A 19,171-nucleotide genomic window follows, 5' to 3' on the forward strand; every position below is an offset into this window, starting at 1 on the left:
CAAGGAGCAACTGGTGAGTTTGCACTGCTGACCTTATGGAAATTTCAAAATCTCTTTTGAGGTAAGCTAGGCAGATCTAACACAAGAACAGGCCTTTGATCCTTAGCATTATTAGATAGTTGCTACTCTTTAGTAGCTACTAAGGCTTTGCAGCTACCACTGTTTCTAGGTCATTCTATTCAGCTGCATAAGCAATTCCTTTGGTAGATGACTGGTTTTCTCCAAAACTAGCATTATTTCAGCAGGAAAAGGTAGTATTTGATATGTTGCAATTTGTATTACATGTCCATGGAACATCTCCAGATGTTACCTTAGGAGGAGGGGTTAAAGAGAAGGAGGAGCTATGGCTAAGGACATTTAATGACAGAATGAATAGAAATTCAAAGACCGCTGTGCAGTCAGCCTTAAACACGCATCTGCCCCTCAGTGGTCTTTCACATTAATTAAAAATCTTATATAACAAAAATCACTTAAGTATATGTAATTGTATTCAATTTTAGTTGCAAATCAACATCTTCAAAATGACGAGGATTTTGACAGCTTGTAAAGTAGTGAAGACACTGAAGACTGGTTTTGGCTTTACTAATGCACACCACCAATGGAAAATTTCAAGACCTGGCATCAGGCTCCTTTCTGTGAAGGTAATATTCCCTATTCAATTGTTGCTGATAAAACTATGTAGGTGGGGTTTGCAGGGCAGCAAAGGTGTCCTTTGTGAAGCAAATACAAGTTTAAATGCAGCTTCAAATTGTTAAATAATATTTGCTTTACTATAGAACATCCTGATTCAGCAAATGCTGTTTGTTTGTTTTTTTCTTGCTGTGAGTTAAAATCATAGTAGTTTCCATCAAATGTAAGAATGGTTTGCAATTCCTTGTACATGTAAAGTTTAAGTGTACTGTTTAGAAAATAAACATTATTTAAATCTATCTGCCCAGATACCATAGGTCATAGTTTGGGTTCAAAAATGTAGTTGTTTATATGCATATGAGTGGCATCATGGTAGAAAGAGTGATGAGCTCTTTTTTTCCTATTGGTTCAGTGGGAAATTTTCTCTTTGATATGCCAATTTTATTATTTGAAAGAAAATCTGTCTATAGAACACTGATGTTTGAAGGTTACAGTGAAGACACTATGTTTTCTTTTTCCCTTTACCCGCTTATAGTTCCTTTAGAGGGCTGACTTTGTGATTTTCATTTTACAATTTAAGACATTAAGGCCAATAATTGATAATTGAGTCCCACCAACTTTATCTGTAATGAGGGGCAGGCTCAGGAAGGGAAAATTAAGCAACACCCATCCCTGAATTATGAAATTCCAATTGGAATCTCTGACCCTTTCAATAATGTTATGAAGACATTTATTACCTGAGAAGTCTGAAATCACTCCATAAGAACTTTGCTAATTAAAATTAGTGAATCATCATTAAGGAATCCACAGTAGCTTTAAATATACCGATTCATTAGTAGTAAGACTTATAAAAAGTGAAAAAGGAAAAAAAAAAAACACACCCTCTGTTGATTCAAAAAAAAGGTCCTATTTTTTGAGTATTCTGTTTATACTTTGTATACTTACTGAGCTGACTGAAAATCTTCCAGATGCTTCCATACCTACTGGCTCATTTGCTTAAGTCAGGATTCAGTAGGTTTTTTGTCCTGAGTGACATCTGCAGTGCTAATCAATGTCCTTACATTCTTGTAACCTTTACTGGCATGTGGCGTGAGTGAGAAGTCAATGAGGAGTGAAAGGGGAAGAAACAGAATGAGAGATGAGATGGAAAGAGACACAGACACACACAGAAACTAAGAGAGAGAGAACTACCAAACTCCCTAGAGATATGAAAGTGTCATGTTAATGATCTCAGGAGTTTACATTGAGAAGAAGCTATCAGAAATGTAGGAAATACCATTCCAAAATGTAAAATCCAGGAAAAATCATGTCTTTATTTCATGTGATTGTAGTAAAGTAGCTGAAAACATTGCAATTTTATAGATACAACATCTAGATATAAACTAACAGGGTGAATATTTGCATTAGGTTTAATGATAATAATATCTCTGGGGTAGTCTCTAGGTGGCACAAATGAGTTGGGCTGCTAACCTCAAGGTCAACAGTTCAAAACCACTGACTGTTCCACAGGAGAAAGATAAGGCTTTCTACTCCCATAAAGATTTATAGCCTTGGAAACTGTATACATGGTTTTATGAGTCAGAACTGACTCTGTGGCACATAACCAACCAACCAACCAACCAACCAACAAATTAACTTAAAGGTTGATGGTTCAAATCCACCCAGTGGTCCCATAAAAGTAAGGCTTAATGGTCACATCCATAAAGATTATAGCCAAGAAAATTCTATGGAGAAGTTCTACTTTAATGCACAGAATACATATGAGTTGGAATCAACTTGACAGCAATTGGTTTGTTTTTGATTTAGTCATATATCACCTCAGAAAGAATAAGAAAGAGTAATGAAAATAATATATCTAGGGTTATATATGCTTTCTAAGTCTTCAAAGTGGTGTCACTGGAATATATTTTTCTTTTCACAAAAGTCTTGTGAAGTAAACAGTGAGTAGGTACATCTTCATTAGATACCAGACAGAGAGAAATTGAGTAACTACTTAAAGTTTTGTTGATGTGTCTGAGATTAGAAGGTAAATCTCCAAGATCATAATCAGTGTTCTGCACTACAACAACAACAACCACAACTACCACAACCACCACAACAAACTGACCTAATTCAGTGGCTGAACTACAGAGAAAGCTGTTCTAGCTCATGGTGGCAGATCTGTATTAAGGGTCTGCCACAGTTCACAGGCAAGAATGACAAATTTCTAGGAGGAATAAGCCATCATCACGGCATGTAAAAGGCATCACTCACTCTCAATCATTACTGACCACAAGTTTGGAGGGATGCCAGGCGTGAAAAATGGGTGTTATCGAGCTGCACCACAGTGAATGAAAATTCCACACAACAGTCTGAGGGGACTTGTGTTATTTATTCACTTATTTGGAAACAGTCCTCTACTTACTTCTCTTATTGTCTTCATTTTTAAAACTCAACTCTCCTAGAAAACTATATTCAACTTTATTTTTTTGTTTTTTGTAAAGAAGGGTATCATATTTTAAAGGTAGCTAAAATCGTTAAGATATAGTGAGCTATAGAATGATCAGTAAAGGATGTGAGAACAGAGTCACTGAAGGTTAGTACCACTGTAGCTAGTTATGTGGTAAATAGATTGATAGTTGTCATCAGATCTAGAAGCACTGTCCTTTGAATTAAGTTACTTTTTTCAAAGTGTTTGAAGGACATTCTTCCTCTCTCCTTGGGAACAGACTGAGGGAGTGGGTTTGATGACAGCAGTGATGAACCTGCACTTTCACATGGTCCTTCCTTGCTTATCTGGTAGTGTAACGGGCTGCTAACCTCAGGGTCAGCAGTTTGAAACTACCAACTGTTCCATGGGAGAAAGATGAGGTTTTCTGCTCCCGTAAAGATTTACAGCCTCGGAAACCCTGTTCAGGGTCGTTATGAGTCGGAGCTATGAGTCAGAACCGACTCCATGGCATACAACAACAACAACAATACTTAAGAAGCATGCCTTGGCAATAAACAAAATTGTATTTCATGTATAGTGAAAGGAGAGGAAAGAATGTCAAGGCGATTATTTTAGAAGTTGATATCTAGGAGATAAATGAACAACAAACCATCAAATATAAAACTTTTAGAGACCACAATCTTTTTCTATGAGTATTGAAAATGTTTATAAGCACTGGTAGCACAGTGATTTAAGACCTTGACTACTAACCAAAAGGTTGGTGCTTCAAACTCACGAGCTGCTTCTCAGGAGAAAGATGTAGCAGTTTGCTTTTGTAAAGATTTCAGCCTTAGAAACCCTATGGGGCAGTTCTACTCTGTCCTCTGTGTTGTTATGAGTTGTGGCCAACTTGAAAACAGTGTATTATTAGAACTGCTCAGTGTTCACTGACACATTCAGTCAATTGTAACTATGCAGCAGGAAATACTATGAATCAAGAGTAAAGAGATGTGGCTGCTAACCTCATTTATGCATTTACTAAAAGTTGTGACATTGGAAAAGTCAGCTCTCTGACATGAAATTTTGTTACCGGTTGAGTATAAGTAGACTTCTATTTACTCAAAGGATTGTGGTGATTATTATATATACTTGATACATAGAAAGAAATACAATATTTTAAAAGCACATAGTAGATACTTTTTCAAATCTCTGCTCTATACATTTTAGTAGAAAGACTTAGTAGAAAGGTTAGATCAGAATTTGTTTTTCATGGACTACAGATTATTGCAATGACAAAATGTCTGATCAGAATTCTCAAATATTTATAATTATAATTCCTTTCGTCTTAATATGAAACTATTTCTAGGAAGATATTCTTTAAATTGTTTTAGACTCAAGGATCATAAGGAAAATAGTCTTTTTCATTATGGTGAATTAATTTCCAAAGTCAGGAAGTAAACTATAATATCCAAGTTCATTCCTTCACTTGTTGATTCATTTAACAAATAAACCTTGATCCTCTATCACATAATTCTTCAAGAAGAATAATAAATGGAGAAAAGTGAATACCAAGTGGATAGTTCTTTATTTCAAGAAACTTACACATTTCAAAATTCTGAGCTTAAAAGTTTTAGAAAGTCCCTAAGACTAAATAGTTCTATTTTCATTTCTAAATGAATTTAGAAATTAAAGCGATTAAATGGAAACGGTTAAGTTTTCTATGAATCGGAAAACATTCAATAAGTACTGCTTCTAATATTAATCTACTCATTTAAAAAATTTATTACCTATGTTACAATTCAGTTAGGAGCCTAACAGTCCAAGTGTCCTTGTCTCTGGTACTTCAGATAGGAATGAGTCCAGGAGTCATTAGTCCCTTTGCAAAATTTTCATTTTGCTCAGATCTTATAGTCAGACTCAAATATAAAAGCATCTATTTAGCTGAACCAAGAGAAGTTACTGTTATTTGACTAGAAATTGGCAACTATGAAAACTGTTAAATAATTAGAATAATTTAGTTATATTGTAGTAGCTTTAAAGACATTTCTAGAAAAGAGTTCATTATTATAGTGAAGCTTCTTTGCATGTATTGGAAGTAGGGAATGGATAGGCTCAATACACACATTTAAAAATAACTAAGTGGTTACGAATCGGGCTGCGAACCTTAAGGTCAGTGGTTCGAAACTACCAGCTGCTCCGTGGGAGAAAGATGAGGCTTTCTACTCCCGTAAAGATTTACACCCTCGGAAACCCTGCACAGGGTCGCTATGGGTCGGAACCGACTCGACGGCACGTAACAACAACAACATCATATTATTAGACTCTTACTGTGTGCAGATATGTTTCAAAGTTAGATTTCACCCATAATCCAAACTTTTGAAATCATAAATTATGTTCCAATCCCAAATAAATTAATGCATAGGTAGCTTGGATGATTGAGAGTTATACATATTTTCATGGACACTATATCTCTAATTGTGAGATGGAATATCTTTTGAATATTTTTATGTTCTCCACTTTTTTTATTCTCACTTTCTAAAGTATGCTGCTGCTGTTGTTGTTGTTAGGTGCCATCGAATGGTTCTGACTTATAGTGGCCCTATGCACAACAGAACAAAACACTGCCTGGCCCTTCTAAAGTATAGACTCATTTATTTGCCATCAACAGTGCCGTCAGATTTTTAGTTTCTTGGCATAAAACTCTTGAAAGAGATAATGTAAGAGATGGTGAGTGAAAAAGCCTATTGCTGCTTTTAGGTGCCACTGATTCAGTCCCAACTCATAGTGACCCTTCATACAATAGAACAAAACCCAAACCCAACAGTCCTGTACCTTCCTCACAATCATTGCAATGTTTGAACCTCTATTGCAGTCACTGAGTCAATCCATTTCATAGAGACCTTTTTCTATTTTACTGGCCCTTCACTTTACCAAGCATTATGTCCTTCTTCAGACACTGGTCCCTCCTGAACTTGTCCACAGTATGTGAGACAAAGTGTCACAATCCTTGTTCCTAAGGAGCATTCAAGCTATATATCTTCCAATACAGATTTGTTAATTCTTCTGGAAGTCCTTGATACATCCAGTATTCTTTTCCAGCACCATGATTCAAAGGCATCAATTCTTCTTCTTTGATCTTCCTTGTTTATTGTCCAGATTTCACATGCAGATGAGGGAACTGAAAATACCATGGCTTGAGTCAGGCATACCCTAATCCACAAAGTGATATATTGCTTCTTAATGTTAAAGAGGCATTTTGAAGTATATTTGCCCAATGCATTGCATCCTTTGATTTCTTGACTGCTACCTGACTCCACGGCACTTAACAAGAGCTACAACAACAACTGCAGCTCCCATGGAAATATATGTGGATTCAAGTAAAATGAAATCTTTGACAATTTGAGTATTTTCAACATTATCATGATGTTGCTATTGGTCAAGTTGTGAAGAGAGTTTTGTTTTCTTTATGTTGAGGTGCAGTCCATATTGAAGGATGTAATCTTCGATGGTCATCAATAAGTGATTCAAGTCTTTGTTTTCAGCAAGCAAGCTTGTGTTATCTGTTCGTTGCAAGTTGTTAGTGAGTCTTTCTCTAATCCTGATGCCACATTCCTCTTCATGTAGTACAGTTTCTTGGATTATTTCCTCAGCATACAGATTGAATATGTATGGTGAAAGGACACAACTCTTACATCCAACTGTCCTGATTTTAAACCACGCACCATCCTCTTGTTCTGTTCTAATGGCAGCTTCTTGTTCTATATGCAGGCTTTTCATGATCACAATAAAGTGCTCTGGAATTCCCATTCTGAATAATAGTATCCATAATTAGTTATGATCCACACAGTCTTTGCCTAGTCAATAAAACACAGGTAAAGATCCTCCTGGTATTCTTTGCTGTTAGCCAAGTTCCATCTGATAACAGCACTGATATCCTTCATTCAAGTCTTTCCTGAATAGGCTTACATTGATGTACATTTTACTTCCATGTGTTATTAATGATACTGTTCAATAGTTTTCACATTCTATTGAATCACCTCTTTTTAGAATAGGATGAATCTCTTCCCCTAGGTTGGCCAGGTAGCTGTGTATTCCTTTCATCTTATTTTGATATGTTCTATGTTGTTCAGTTATTTGCTCACAGAATTCCTTCAATATTGCAATTCAGGCTTGAATGATTTTTTCCAATTCTCTCAGCTTGAGAAATGTTGAGCATTTTCGTCCTTTTTTGTTTTCTAACTCCAAGTCTTTGAACATTTCATTATAATACTTATTTTGTCTTCTTGAGCTGCCCTTTGAAATCTTCTGTTGAGTTATTTTGTTTAATTATTTCTTCCACTCCCTTTAGGGTCTCTATTTTCAAGGGTAAGCTTCAGAGTCTCTTCTGACCTCGATTTTGGTCTTCTTTTTATTTTCTGTCCTTTTGGAAACCTAGGGCACTAGATTTAAGAGATGCTATAAAGATTGTGGAGTGTTTCCTTGAATTTTGCACTTTAGGAGTTTCATTGCTTCCCCTTAGCCATTGCCCAGATCAGAAGCAGAATTCTGGCTTGGCAAGATGGCTAAAATACTGTCTCTGATCTTATACTCATGCTTCCTTTGATGGCACCTCAAGTCACAATTTACATAGGCTTTCTGGTGAGTTTAGAGGTGAAATTCAATCCTATTCTGATGGAAATGGAAAATTGTTCCTTTGCCTTCACCTCTTCATTAGACTTTCCTTCATCTTTCAAACTTGTACCAAAGGAGAGATGGTGTAGGAGACAGTTTTCGTTATATCTTAAGCGATGTTTGAAAATAATGGTCAGTTAGAAAGGCTTTCTGCTCCTATAAAGATTTATAGCCTCAGAAACTCTATACAGGGTCGCTATGAGTCAGAACTTAGTGAGTGGCATCCATCCAACCAATCAGAATTTACTTCAAGGCTCTGGGAGGAGTTTTCTAGTAAGACCCTTAATATAACTGGAATTTCCTAGGGGTCTCTAAGAATCTTAATAGACTCATCAGCAATATTTGTTTTGTTTTAAGTTACAATGACTGAGGATTGAAGAAAACCACAAAGACCAATGTCAAACTTGATGGTGAACTCCCCAGCTCCAGTGGTCTCTAATTTATAACTGATTTTCTTCATTTGAAATGATTTGAAATGATCAATTAATAAAAATAGTTTCAAGACTACTCTCTTTCTTTTCTTTTTCAATTAAGTAAGTACCAGGCATTGATTTTTTAAAAAATTTATTGTGAAGAGTGATAGTGTACATGGGAGAACATTGGCTTTACACCATCGTTTCTTTGCAAAGATTCAATCTCCTCCATAACATCATTCAGCAGTATTTGCTTCCGTTTTCTCTTTTTTTGGAGGGGGAGAGGTTGGTGAGATATACACAAAAACACTCAGGAATATACAATAATTTAAACAACCAAAGGGTACATTCTGCAAGCCTGCCTCCTGGCTGCCAGCTCTCAGTGTTTCTCTTTCCACGAGTCTAGAGTCATCAGCTGCTCCCTCTCTCCCTGGCCTCATCTCTGCTTCCATCTCTGGTGTCACCAGGCATTGATATTTTAAATCACATAGGGAGATTATTGGCTAATATGAAGTTCTTACCAATGTATCAGCAGGGTTGCTACACCATTAAATAATTATACTAAACAAATTTCCTCTGCGATCTAGAACTAAATACAAGATCATATTAATTTGTTACCATAAACTAACACTTAGTTTAATAGGTTGTCGCACCCTCTCAGACTCCGAATGATTTGTCACACATAGCAGATAGTAAATGCTTGTTAATAAATGTACACTTTATAGACATATTTTGCTATAAAACATTTAATGCAGTATTTAACTTATAATGAGAAACATAACTGGAGTAAATATTAACCATGAATCAGAATCTTGTCTCTGAAATATAGAATATAGAATTATTTTTGTAAAGGAATCTTGGGATTTTGTTTTTTTTCTACCAATATTGATTCATGTTTAATTGAAGGTAGATGACTTAGTATTAACTTAGGATGTCTTAAGGTTTAACTGATCATTGCTGTAAATAGTGCTTTGAAATCCTAAAGTGTTTGGCAGTATAGCTACAGGGAAGTCCCATTAAATATTCTAAGGACAATGCAAATTGTGCTATGATTCTGCATTTTAAATATTTGTATTTGATAGCAAGGAGCCCTGGTAGCAAAGTGGGTTATGCATTGTGCTGCTTACCGCAGTGTGATCAGTTAGAGTCCACCAGGTGCTCTGCGGAAGAAAGATGAGGCTTCCTGTTCCTGTAAAGATTGACAGCCTTGGGAACCCTAGACAAGGATTGCTGTAAGTCAGAATCAACGGCATGCCACACCACCATCACCTCCATATTGGATAGTATAACTCCAAGAATGAAACGCAGGATTTCATTCTCAATGAAAGTACTTTAAACTTTTAACTTTTTACCATGCTATTTATACACTCATCTGAAATAAATGCTGATGTTTAATGTCCTAGTTTTCAAAGCTTGGTACAGATTTATTTGATTTCTTAAGAGGAAGAATACTGAAGTGAACTAACAACAAGAAACACCAGGTGGGTCAAGATTCAGATTTGTTATTAGCTTTAGGCCACAGTGAAAATAGAAATGAACACATGGGTCTCTACTTATTCTGATTTACAAATAATTTACATACATAAATGATTCAACAGTAATACAGTCCGATTCTCAGAATAAAACATTCTCATTTCCATTACTAGCTTAAGGGGATTATTGCAGCTATAATAGTTTATATTCAAATCTTTTATGGAACGTGTTGTTAAATTAGCTTGAGGCTTTACATTCAGAACACTTTACTGGTGAATTCTTGTACCCAAGAGAAGCATGATGCTGCTCTTCCCATTTTATAGATGTGTAAATGCTGCAGCTAACTAAAGAAAACATGGTTGTCTGCTTTGAACACAAGTGGAATAGCCACATAGCAAATTTGATTTGAATTTTAATAAGCTCCAAGTACCAAATAGATACTAATTTCATATTTTGTTACTTTGTGTATAGACCTGAAACCAGTCATTGGATCTATCTTTAGAATGTTCTAGATTACATATCCTACTCTAATTTTATTTTTTATTCAAAGGCCCATTTATGTATTGTACTTTCTCATGTTACAACATCAACATTATATTCTTGTCCATTCCTTCTTTTTATATTGGTTGCATTTTGAGAACAGACTGCTCAAATCAAAGAATCCACAAAGATCTATTTTATAATACAGTGAGTAATTATATAAATAAGACATTTGGGGACAATGATTATTTATAATTGAGATCATTCTTTTATGGTAAAAATAGTGTTATGTATTTGTAACAAAACAAGGCTTGTGTTTGTTTTTCAATTAGTTTCTTGCTTTTATAGTCCTGTAAACTCCAAATATGCAGAAGTCTAGTGGGGAAGATGTTCACTATAATCTATTTTAGACTACAAGCAAAGGCTTATATTGATTTGTTTCCAGTATCTTGAAATGGAAGTCCAAAGAAAACAGTGAAGTAACAATAGCCATAAAATTAGCAAAGACTGGTAGTAGAATGCAGGATAATAAACAAGGATCAAATGATTTTTAAGATCATGATACTGAACAGTAAGCTATTTCACATACTTTCATAGGAGAAATTATAAATGATGCTTGAATTTTAAATGGGAATTCCTGACGGCTGTGCCTTCTAAGTAAGTTGAGCACCAGGGACGTACCTTCAAAGCTTTTTGAAGGGGGTATTTAGCTGTGTGCCTCCCATTAGTAGTCGTGACATTGTTCTTACTCTGGAAAATGCTTTGAAATATTTACACTTTTAAACTTGATCTCATACTGACAGTATTAGAGTGGAAAATTCTGATCATGTATTAGTGGTCTCACAAAGGCAATCAATCAATCGATCAATCGATCATCTAAGGAGAAATGACAATTGACTCATAAAATTCAATTTTCAAACTCAATAAATTTTAATTTTTAGTAAAAACAAAAAGCCTTACAATGATGCGGCTGTTTGGTGAAATTGTCACGTTGGCTGGCCGTGCCATGTTTTGCAATTTTATTCAAACAATAATAAAATAAAGAAATATATTATGATGATAAAACAGCCATAACAATGTCCACAATGGACAGATTAAAAAAAATAATAACTACTGGAAATCATTAAAGTTTCTATTTGTATGCATACAGAAAACACTCTTACAGAAATGTATTTTCATCAAATTACTTATAATTTGTGAAATAATTGTAGGTTTTATAACTATTAAAAGTACAACAGCCAATGATTGTTCAATTTATTAAAGTCAGTTTAAAATGACCATTAAAAAAAATCTAAGAATGGGAATCATATATATGTTTATAGTTGTCAATTCACATTCATTTTTAAAAAGAAGTATAAAATTTAAAAAGTAGAAGATTGAAATGTATTAATTGCATACCTAGGAAAATTCATATTTACCCCATTTAATCCTTATCTTTTATAGATATTAATGCACATGGAAAAAATCTATACCTTGTGGATATTCCTCCTGTAAATGTACAGATAAAAGAAACATGTCATTCCTAGGCTATTTTGTTGTCTGTTCCCACTCATAACAAGCCTGTGTGCAACAGAGCAGAATGCAGCCTGGTCTCAGGCATCCTCACAATTGTTGCCGTGTTTGAGCTGATTGTTGAAGACACTATGCCAATCCATCTCACTGACGGTCTTCCTCTTTTTTGTTCCCACTACTTTACCAAACATGATGTCCTTCTCCAGGGACTGGTCCCTTCTGATAACATGTCCAAAGCCTATGAGATATATTCTTGCCATCCTTTCTTCTAAGGGACATTTGACTGTACTTCTTCTAAGACAGGTTTGCTTATTCTTCTAGCAGTCCATGCATATTCAGCATTCTTTGCCAACACTATAATTCAAAGGCTTTAATCTTCTTTGTTTTTCCTTATTCATTGTCCAGTTTTTGCATGCATATGAGGTGACAGAAAATAGCATGTTTTGGGTCAGGTGCACCTTAGTCTTTAAATTGACATCTTTGCTTTTTAACACTTTAAAGAGGTTGCTAGCATCAGATTTAGCTAATGCAATATGATTTTTGATTTCTTCATTGCTTCTTCCATGACTACATTGTTGTTGTTGTTAGAGGCTGTTGAGTTGGTTTTGACTCATAGCGAAACTTTTCGAGGAGAGGCTGGTGAACTTGAACCTTTCAACTGTGCAGTTAGCAGTCCACTTCATGCAGTTATCAGAACTGCGTGATTATTGAGACTACTAATTTCAGGTTTTAATCATTAGATTTAAATAAAAGCAACAAGGAGCCAATGTTTTCTGACTTCTTATTTTATAATCGAACTGACTTCCAGATTCGCAATGTCTATATACACTAGGGCTAAAAGTCAAACTGTGAATATAAACTAACAGTAATACTTTTGAAAAAATATTCATATTGGCTACAAACTCTTGGATTTTTTTCTTTTTCTTTTGGTAGTTTTTTGTTACAGGTTTTGCAAGCATTATTATGTGTGTGTGGAAGAAGGCAAATATTTTAAATAGATGGAGATGTTGTATTTATTGGTGGAAAATTGCAGTTACAATTTGAGCATTGAATTAAGGTCAATCAAGAAATTTTTAGAAACCATAGAGAAATGTGTGTACAAATTTTATTTTAGGCAGTTGTGTGCTGAAGTCATGCTTACCTACCCCTGCCACCAAGTAGACTCTGACTTGTAGCAACCCTAATAGGATTTCCAAGACTGTTAAGTTCTTATGGGAACAGATATCTTCACCTTTCTCCCATAGGTTGGCTGGTGAGTTTGAACCACCAACTTTGAAGTCACTGTGATTAGTTTTCAGGAACCATTGCTTCTCCTAAGATAATAAGCAATGATTAGTGACTTGACATTTCACTCTGCCAATTTATAGATAAGTAATTCTTGGGTTTTTTGGGCATATTGAGTTTTATGCATGACAAGTTTAAATTAAAGTGTTTATAAATAAATTTAAAGGGAATTTATAATTGAATTGCTTCTCATCCCCACTTAAAAAAACAAGTAAGCATAGAAATAAGCTTAGAATAAAGGGTAATATTTAACTCAGTTTAAACTGGAATTTTGCACATATTCTGTCCAAGAACAAGAATATTTGTAGAACAAGGAAGGATTGTGAACTCCGAGTCAGACTACTTGGGTGCACAGACTGCTGCTTCTGCATGTTCTGGTGAATGATCTTAAGCTCTCTAGGGCTCAGTTAGTTTATCTATAAAACGAGTATGTTACTATCATCAACTTTGATTTTTGATGAGGATTAGAAAAGATACTTATTAGTAGCTTTAGAGACAGTACAGAGCATATACATGATTGTTGTTGTTGTTGTTGTTGTTAAGTGCCTTCGAGTCGGTTCCGACCCATACATGATAGCTATTAATAATGGCGTCTGAAGGATGGGGCGACGATGGGGTTCTCATGGAGGGTCATACTCCAAAGCATAGTTTCCCAATGTAGCTTATGATTTCATTTGAAGTCAAATACATTTTTCAGAGTCTTTTGGGGTGTTGTGTGATAAAAATGGACTGCTTATTAGTTATAAAATATTTGGGAACTTGGTTTAAAAACATAGACTTATAAATTCAAGACTACATTAATGAATGAAAGCAAATTGACGGCTGACATTAAATAAAATTTGGCAAGCATTTTAGATAAAGAGTAAAAGGAGGAAAATATAATGTTTCAGTATATGTATGCCAGATTCAACAATTTTATTTCTTTTCCAGAAGGAGTGTTAGATTTCTGTTAACATAAAAGGACTATGTTGTTGTTAAGTGCTGTCTAGTCGGTTCCGACACATAGCAACACTGTATAGGGTTTCCGAGGAGCAGTTTGAACCACTGACTTTGTAGTTCAAATGGCTTTACAGCCTGGTGCATTAACCCACCAGAGCCACACCAAGACTATAGCTATTAATAATGAAGACAACTAAAAGAAGACAAAGAATACAGATTCAAAAGCATCTGGAGCTTCTTCTGAAGGTATCAGCTATATGCTGGCAGTTTTCAGGTGATGGTGGTTGATGGGTATGTGCTGTGGAGTCATTTCTGACTCAGAGCAACCATGTATAGTGTTTCTGAGATTGTAATCTTTACGGGAACAGAACAGTTCATCTTTCTTCTGTGGAGTGACTGGTAAATTTGAACTGCTGACCTTGCACTTAGATGCCCGGTTAGCAACTCAGCTCATCACCTGCTATGCTACCAGTACTCCTAGAAACCTGTTTAATATTAAAAAAAACAACAGCCAACCAAAAAAACAAAGCAGTTTTCATGGAGTTGATTTGAACTCAAGATGTTCATCTGTATGAGAAGTAGAAGTGAACTCTACACAATCTTAAGTCTGTTACTTTTTGGCAAATCCCCAGGTCTTTTTTTTCTGAGGTGCCTCTGGTGTATTCCAGCCAGTATTTTGGTTAGTAAGGACCTCTGGTAGCGTAGTGGTTATGAATTGGGCTGCAAACCTTAAGGTCAGCGGTTCGAAACTACCAGCTGCTCCGCGGGAGAAAGATCAGGCTTTCTACTCCCGTAAAGATTTACACCCTCAGAAACCCTGTACAGTAGTTGAGCCTGTAACTAATTGTGCCATCCGTGCAAGTTCATCGTAGCAACACACAATCCACCACTGACAGAATGACAGTAGGAGCATTGGTTGGGACTCAAACTCATGTCCCTGGGATGGAAGGCTAGAACTCTACCACATAACCACTAGTGTTCCCAAGAAAATAGAACATATTCTTAGCTATTATGACTACTATGAATTATAGACATTGTGTGATGAAGTAAATATATTTTTAATAAGAGGAATAATTATTGGAATAACTTTATTATCTAGCCTTTATGACCATATGTGATTAGAAAAATCTTTGCTCATAAGAGAAGTTAGGAAAAGATGCTAAAAAGAAACTAAAACTGCAAGGAACTAATATTTTTGGGTCTGAAATATTTGTAAAATTGCTAGAGTAGCACTGTGGGATAATGCACTGGACTTGAAAGTCATTTGAACCACAAGGTTGTTGGTTCAAGCTCACCAGCCACTCCTTGGAAACCCTATACAGGGTCACTATGGGTTGGAGATGACTCTACAGCACTTAACAACAACAATACATTTAGAAAACAGGTCAAACAAAAATAAAACAAATGAAAGAAGACTTTGAAATGTGTTCAATACTAACAATTATATCAAGTATGAGATTAAAATAAATGTTTAATACTTTTCATTATTAAAAGAAGTGATAGATTGATGGGTATGGAGTAGAATAGCATATACTTATATTTTTATTTCTTGTAACTTTTCCTCTTTTGCTGAATTAATTATATTTATCATTTAGCAATACTTTGATAGACAGCAGATTATATGACTGAAGTAATTTCACTGAAATTTGAATAAAACTTACTTATGATGTGATGGCTGTAAAAATAGGAATTATATGACCCATCATCTTTATTTGGTGAAATATGGAAAAGTAAATATTATTGGAACAGTTGTTATTTATTCTCTTACCTGGTCTCCCAGGAAAGGAAAAAATTACATGGAACTGATTTGCAACTCTTGGTTGCCCACTGCTTTGTGAGCAAAGCCTAAGAGGATCCATCAAAACACTGACTGGGAAAAAAACAGGATTAGAATTTGCAATGCCATCTGCTACATTCTAGAGAAACACAAATTGAATTATTCAACATCTTTGCCACCTAATAGCCATTTATTCAACCAGTATTTGCTAAATATCTACTACTGATAGAATTTGAATGTGATAGATACTCACACCTATTCTCCAATTTCTAATTTCGAATCAGTTGAGAAATATATCATTGATGTCAAACATACAGAGATCTAAATATCTAAATATTAGTTTTATTACTGTTTCACTAACAGGGCTTATATTTATAACCATTGTTGTTGTTGTTATGTGCTGTGGAGTTGGTTTCTACTCATGGTGACCCTGTACAGGGTTTCTGAAGCTGTAAATCTTTACCAGAGCAGAAAGCCTCATCTTTCTTCCACGTAACATCTGGTAGTTTTGAACTGCTGACCATGAGATTAGCAGCCCGATTTGTAACCACTATGCTACCAGAACTACGTATTTATAACCATTAAGGCTTCTTATACCAACCTCAGTCCTTCTCCAATGAAACATAAGCACCCATGACTGCAGCTCCCCTATCCTGATGTACAACCTAGAGCAGGTTTCTCAAAAACCAGTCTAGAAGTACTGACATTGGTATAATCAGTTCTATTTCCGAAAGTCACCAATCACTGATACGACTTCTCCCTTATGGATCAGGGGCTAAGTGATCATCCCGTGTCCCTGAAAGCTACTTCATGGGCCAGGTGTGAATTCAGAAAAGTGCAAAAGTGATTTCCCCAACCATCCGTTACATAGACAGTGTTGCCTGCTTACAGCACCATGCTGGACAGAGCAGACAGTATCTCAGTCCTTGATATCATCTAACTGGAGAAATTCGCTATGTATTTGGATGTTGTTGTTGATAAATGCTATTGAGTCAGTTCTGACTCATAGCAACCCTCTGTAAAGTTTTCAAGAGCAGCTGGTGAGTTTGAACCACCAACCTTGTGGCTAGCGGTCCAGTTCTGATGCTACGTAGCCACACCAAGACTCCATGTATTTGGATAAGGGCCAATAAAGTATAAGTGTTAATTTTTGTTTAACCTTAACTTTGAAGGTCGAAATACTACGTTGCTTATTTTGTCAATATACTTAGCTTGTTTCTAACATGAAGAATAATTTGGACAGTTGGAAGGAAAAGATAGCAGGAATGAGGCTAAGAAGTTGGACAAACCTGAGTCTACACTTAGTGGATCTGCAAAACCTTTATTTATATATTTTTTTAATGAAGTCTTCAGAGGCATTTTCTTTTGCCCTTTAAAATTGAGCTCCTGTGTAAAACTAAAATCAAAGGATTAAAACAAAAGAACAAACACAGTGAAATTTACATTACCAGGCAAAGGGTAGGAGGAAATGGTAAAATTTGCTCTCTCTCTAGTCAAACCTCATCTATCCTCTCTCTTTTTCCCTCCTACAGAACATGCTTTCAGACAGTCAGGAATATGTATTTATTGAAATGGATGTAAGCGTTTTGGGAGTGATGATTAGCCACAATCTGTTGGTTCTCTTTTTTCCCTAATATATCTCCAGAAATTTATACTTTCTATATTTGAAATAATCCCTTTACCTGTTGGATAGGAAATTACACTAATCTCTGATTATGAAATGTTTTTCTGCACTGGTTTGCAATTTAGATTATGGTTATATAAGCAAATTTGAGAAATATTATTTAGGGCATAGTTGATATATAATTATTTTTTAATGGATAATTATTATGCCCTTCAAAACCTATGATCTGAACATTTGTCTAACTCAAGATTTATAACCTTATTGAAGTGAGATTTCCACTGTCCCTTGTGGTAAGGTTCCTCTCCACTCTACCTTAAAGTTGGCTATGAATTTTTGGTTGATAAATAACATCCGGTGGAAAAGCATGAATTTGCAACATTTGATTAATAAAATCAGTTTAAATAGCTCTGAACTGCTGATCTTAAAACAGCACAGACACAACCCAGATCTTCTTTGTTATTGTTGAGCATTTTATTGTTAATTTAACTGAATATGGATAGAAGGTAACAATAACTACAGCAGAAATCTAAATAGTCCTTTGACTTTGAGGTATTTAAATGAAAATGTGAATTAGATAATGACTGAAAAGTTATGGGATTTTTATTGACAAGTGTCTCTGGATTTGAAGGATATGCTTGAAATTTCTTCTGCATTTAGTTAATTTTGAAGAAATATACTATAATGAAAATGAATACTAAGTTAAAATTGAATCACTAAGTGGATTGTATTACACATGGAATTTAATTTATATGAAGACTCTAGTTATTGAATGTTATTGGAATGTTAGTAAAAGACCGGGAGGACAAAAAGTAAAATGAAGAACTATAAGGAAATAGTAACACAATTGACTTCATTCCATGTCAAGAAAAAGAATAGAGTGAATCAGTGACCATCTATAAATAATACTCATACATGCATTTCTAATTTGGAAGGAGAACTGTTGTTCTTCATGTCTAGTGAGTTTATACCAAACTAAAACCATTCTCAATCTCACTAAGGAGTCAGAGTAGATTGGCTTTAGAATTTGTTGCCTCCCAGTGTTTCTCTGTAATGATTGACTAAGAGAAAGACTACAGCAAATTAGATTCAAATTTCAAATTCAGTAAGATGAACGAAAAAATGCTGAGTTAATCAATTTTGGTGATTTAGAAATGAATAGTTCCAGTATTTAAAGTAATTCCAGATCTTTTTGAATTCTGCTTAGTCCTTTTTTTGCTGAAGATGCTCTGATAAAAATATATCAGAATGATATGGGAAGCGTGAAATGATCATTCCACATGGAAGTTACTCTAAAACTAAATAGGACTAAGGCCTTGTATTCCCAGACTGCCATATTTCAGAATACATGAAGTAAGAAGAGCTTCGTCATATTTTGCCTGTATTTGCAAAGTGAAATAAGGAAGGAGACAGTTCATTATCAAATTCAAGAATTGTCAGCTCTCTCACATGTGAAATATCTAGCACATTGATACAAATGAACAGTTTGTTATGAATAATTTGATATTTGTTTTCAATCTGCACAAATGAATTTGGACACTCTCATGCAGCAAACTCAATATGCATATCCTGGTTATGAAAATCCATTGACCCTTTCCTTCTTTACCCCTTTCTTCCTCAATGCCCCTCCTAGCATAACATCTTTATATTGGAGATTACATTTAAGGTATTAAGAATGGCACAGCTAGCTAAACATAATGAAAAGGCTACTCACAACAGATTTTTGCTGATTCTTCAATTCATCACTGGACACTCCTGAAAACTGAATGTATAATAATGCTTTAAAGTATTTCTTTATTATGAGTAATTTTTTTTTTTAATTTAAGGTTTTTATTGTGGATTGAGTGAAAGTTTACAGGGTACATCATCAGTTTCACATTCAATAATTCATATAACTTGTTTCATTACATTGATTATAATCCCCTCCATATACCGTCAGTTAAAAGTATTTCTCTTTATCC

At 35.0% G+C, this 19,171-nt stretch overlaps 1 protein-coding gene across 1 annotated transcript in view; it reads left to right on the plus strand.

Moving 5' to 3' along the window:
• Window positions 1–382: 382 nt before the first annotated feature.
• CPS1 (carbamoyl-phosphate synthase 1, mitochondrial) overlaps window positions 383–19,171 on the plus strand; it is a 165,038-nt gene continuing 146,249 nt past the window's right edge. Inside the window, exon 1 of the mRNA XM_006872744.1 lies at window positions 383–641. Within this exon, the coding sequence (XP_006872806.1) occupies window positions 522–641 (120 nt within the window). The 5' untranslated portion in view covers window positions 383–521. The remainder of the gene's footprint in view (window positions 642–19,171) is intronic.

Source organism: Chrysochloris asiatica, unplaced genomic scaffold (genome assembly GCF_000296735.1).
Source record: "Chrysochloris asiatica unplaced genomic scaffold, ChrAsi1.0 scaffold00212, whole genome shotgun sequence".
Classification (NCBI taxonomy): Eukaryota; Metazoa; Chordata; class Mammalia; order Afrosoricida; family Chrysochloridae; genus Chrysochloris; species Chrysochloris asiatica.